The sequence below is a fragment of the Mus caroli genome, chromosome 16 (assembly GCF_900094665.2).
Source record: "Mus caroli chromosome 16, CAROLI_EIJ_v1.1, whole genome shotgun sequence".
Taxonomy (NCBI): Eukaryota; Metazoa; Chordata; class Mammalia; order Rodentia; family Muridae; genus Mus; species Mus caroli.
Window position 1 is genome coordinate 32796501 of NC_034585.1, and position 4199 is coordinate 32800699.

At 42.3% G+C, this 4199-nt stretch overlaps 1 protein-coding gene across 1 annotated transcript in view; it reads right to left on the reverse strand.

The window, feature by feature from the left end:
* Positions 1-4199, reverse strand: part of Slc49a4 (solute carrier family 49 member 4) — a 77931-nt gene that overhangs the window by 57404 nt on the left and 16328 nt on the right. Inside the window, exon 2 of the mRNA XM_021184805.2 lies at positions 233-326. Coding sequence (XP_021040464.1) covers positions 233-326 — 94 coding nt within the window. The remainder of the gene's footprint in view (positions 1-232; positions 327-4199) is intronic.

Here is a 4199-nt window from a genome sequence, read left to right on the forward strand (position 1 = left end):
CTGTAGCTGTCTTCAGACAGACCAGAAGAGGACGCCAGATCTCATTACGGATGGTTGTGAGCCACCATGTGGTTGCTGGGATTTGAACTCTGGACCTTCAGAAGAGCAGTCGGGTGCTCTTACCCACTGAGCCATCTCACCAGCCCAACATTAGCAGAGTCTTATGGCCAAGCATAAATAACACACTTGAAATAGAAGATTAAAATGTGCAGAGATGTCATACAGGACTTACCTTTTTTTAAGGGCTAAGTCTGATACAGGTATGCATCTTAGACCAGTTCCCAAAACCATAAGAAATGACGTCAGAAGCACAGTGATCCGCAGACCTACGATGGAAGAAAGCATCCAGATGAGTTCTGTTTTCTTTATGGGAGCCCAGTGCTAACTGGGACTCGTTTTGTGTAATTACTCTTTTTTTGTTTGTTTGTTTTTGTTTGTTTTTTGTTTGTTTTTTCGAGAAAGGGTTTCTCTGTGTAGCCCTGGCTGTCTTGGAACTCACTTTGTAGACCAGGCTGGCCTCGAACTCAGAAATCCGCCTGCCTCTGCCTCCCGAGTGCTGGGATTAAAGGCATTTGTGTAATTACTCTTATATTTCATCCTCACACAACAGCCTTTCCCTAACGCCCCTAGCATGAGAAGGAAAAACAGCCTGTACACTGAGCACTCATCATTTTTACTCAAGCAGAAAACTGGGATGACCACAAAGACTGAGGGAGAACACATCCCTCTAATTGCCTAAGTGCCTGTCTGGAAGGGTTTATTCAGTTATCATAGTAAAGTATGGAAAATAAATTTAAAAGATTATTTAAATTTTATATCTTAGGCATATACACACATACACAAATGAAAGTAAAAATTACATCTAATGTAAAATTCCAACTTCCAAATTCAAAGTGGTAATAAAAATTACATTGTCACTAAAAATTATTCTAAGGTAACGGATATATTCAGATGGGTTTCAACTTATAAAATGATGCTGCTAGACCTGGAGAGCTGGCTCCAGTTACCAGCGACTGTGGCTCTAGCAGAGCACCCTGGTTCATCAGCTTCATGGCAGTTTACAACCATCTCTAACCTCACTTCCAGAGGCATCAGTGCTCTCTAAGAGGCACAGGTTTAATGGCTGTGTGCCTGCTCCTCTTCACTCCCGCTCTGCCACAGCCACTCCAGTGGAGTCTAAATGACAAGTCCAAGGTCTCCTGGGGTCCTTGGCATCCTGTAACACGGCTGTAGTCCAGATGTGTCCTTGCGATAGTCAGTAGAGGGTTGTGTGCTTTCTTTCAGTCAGTATTGCTATATTATAGGTAATGCTACTCATTCAGAGGAAATGCCTCCAGTGTTGATAGAGAGATAGTGAAAGAAATCAGGCATTGCAGTTTACTGTTTAGAGTTAGAAATCTCAAGGCAAGTTCAACAAAGTAAACTTAGAATTATCATTACAGTCAGGTATGGCAGACTACATTACGTATTAGAAGAAAGTTCGCTCCTCAGATAAATGGAGGTTCCCTATGGATACTTAGAGTAACAGCTAAGTCATTCCCATATGCAGGAATTTACAATGGCCGAGGAAGAAGGTGAGTTGTGATTTAAGGAGGAATTAAGAGTATTGCATTATTCATGAAAAGGTTAGCAAGGGGGGACGCCCAAGGTGCAAGTTTTCACAGGGCTCAGAGGAATAGCATAATTAGGGGCTTACTAAGGGGCCCCCTGGTGGTGGGTTATACAATAGACTAAAATTGTGACTAGGGTGCGAAATCCTCACCTGGTTCCTAGTTGTAATCACTGCCTATGCAGTTCTCTGTTTTGTGTCCTTATGCATCAGGATGACCTCAATGTATCTTGGCTGATGTATCACCTAACTTCCTAGTTTTCTTCTGTCATGTAAGTCTGATGCTCACTTTGAGAAATTCCATTCAGATTCAGCACTCTCCTGTGTTTGTGTCTGCTTGTCACTCGCAGACTCCTTGCCCACCTGAGTACCAGAACTCTGCCTCTCCCCCGGGGTGGAGGGACTCCGACTGGGTTCAGCCCATGGCACCTCTCCTCCTGTGAGTGAAAATTCCTGAAAAGAAGCCACGTCTGGCTACAAACTGAAAGACTCCTGGAAGGAGTCTGGTCTGTGGAGACTGATGGGGAGGCTAGGATTTTGCAGGTTCTGAGGCTAATTACCTTATCTTGGGCTACTTTTAGCTTCTGGAACACCCACTGCTTACCCCAGTCTGTATTGCAACTAAGTTCTTGTGATAATACATAAAAACCTCTTAGAATCTATTGACTTAGCAGACCACTAGCTTCTGCCCATGCTAAAGCTAAGAATGTCATCAAATAGCATCCACTCCTATAGAATAGCTCCCCCATCTTGTTGTACCTGACTCTCTGGTGTACCTACCAATGTATTTTAAACTTGTCTTGATTTATAACTTTCTTTGTTCTGTGAAACTATTAAAACTTCACGTAACTGCTTTCACGGTGGAGCATGGACTTTAGGGTAACCTAACTCTGTGGTTCTGATTTTTCCTTTCCTTCCACCTTCCACATCAGTCAGCTGAGAGTGGACTGTGAGGTGAACCTTCCACAATGAGGAACAGCCAAATGCTCTGTGTTAGAGATAAAAGATGCAGAGGCATCTACGCCCACCGTAACTTGCTAGTCCATCTTGGTGATATGCCTTTGTATACAGAGAAACTGCACAGCTAGCTTACTTTTGTTTTGTTCTTGTGGGTTTTTTGTGTGACTCTGAGAGTAAGAACAGTATTACTCAATTCTAATACCTCTTCTGACCTCATATATATATATTAATATATATATATATTAAATGATACCATAAAAAAATTAAAATCAGAAGCAAGCAAGATGACATAGAGGTAAACCTCCTGCTGTGTAAGCCTGAGAGTCTGAGATCAATCCCTGGAACTTCTGATGGAAAGAAAGAATGAACTCCTGAAAAGTGTTTTCTAAACTCCATAAATCAGTCAGTCAATCAATCAATCAATCAACCAATTTCAATCTCTCTCTCTCTCTCACACACACACACTGTATTAACTTTTTACCTCTTTATAACAACATGTCATTCTTGAAAAGTGTCCTGTAGCCATGGCAACTAGCAGATCAATATATGGATGAAGTCTTTGGTCCTGGTTAATTGTTAGGGATTGGTTCTAATGCTGTCTCCCAGATGCTGAGGGTCTCCACTCCCAGCTGGATTTAATTGGTAATAAAGAATTGCCATACAGCCAAAGTCTGAGTAGGTAGACTGAGCAGGCAGGACCTGGGAATTTGCAAGGGCAGGAACTGGGGGAGAGGAAGGATTGCCACGTCTCAGAGGGAGACAGATCGGATTTAGAGCTGCAGAAGAAAATTCATCCAAAATGTAGGTGGAAAGGGAAAGTGGCCCTGTGGAGGGGGCTACCCAGAAGGTAACAGGGCAGCAAAGATAAAACATAGATTTAGAAGGTGTTGACCAGGAGTACTGGAGGGAAATATATGCTAGTCACGCAGAGGATTAGACCTCCTTTGATTATGCCCAGCTTTTGAGCTAGTCAAGGCATATTTAAAATTAACTGTTGCTGAAGAAAGGACCAACCGGAAACAGCCCCACCTTGGGCTAGGCTAGGCTCTATAGGAAGTAGAAAGTTATTACATCAGAACTCCATGAGGCTCCTCAACCACGGGGTAGGCCCTTATGGTGATGCATCTGCCTGGGTGTCACCGCGATTCTGCCAGTAAATCTTTGTACTCTATAAGAAAATTTAGTAAGTTCACTGGTCACCAAGTTGAACTTTGGTGAAATCATACTTTGGTCTGATTTCGGTGCCCATCTGGGGTTACTGGATATCAACTTGTATCCTCCCCAGGAAAAGTTAACACAACACCCCTATCATACATACATAAACACACACACACACACACACACACACACACATGCACACACACACAAACAAAGTAATAATGAAAATCAGGGGGAAAAATGAAGACATTTTACAGCTCTGGCTGGCCAAGAATTTGCTGTGTTTACCAAGTTAACCTTGAACGCACAGAAATCCACCTGCCTCTGCCTCATGGGTACTGGCATTAAAGATGTATGTTACCGTGCCTGACAAGTTAAAAAAATTTTTTTTTCCATTTAAATCATCCCTCAGGACTTCAGAAAAAACTATATACCAGGTAGATTTTCCTTTGTATTCTTTTTTTTTTTTTTT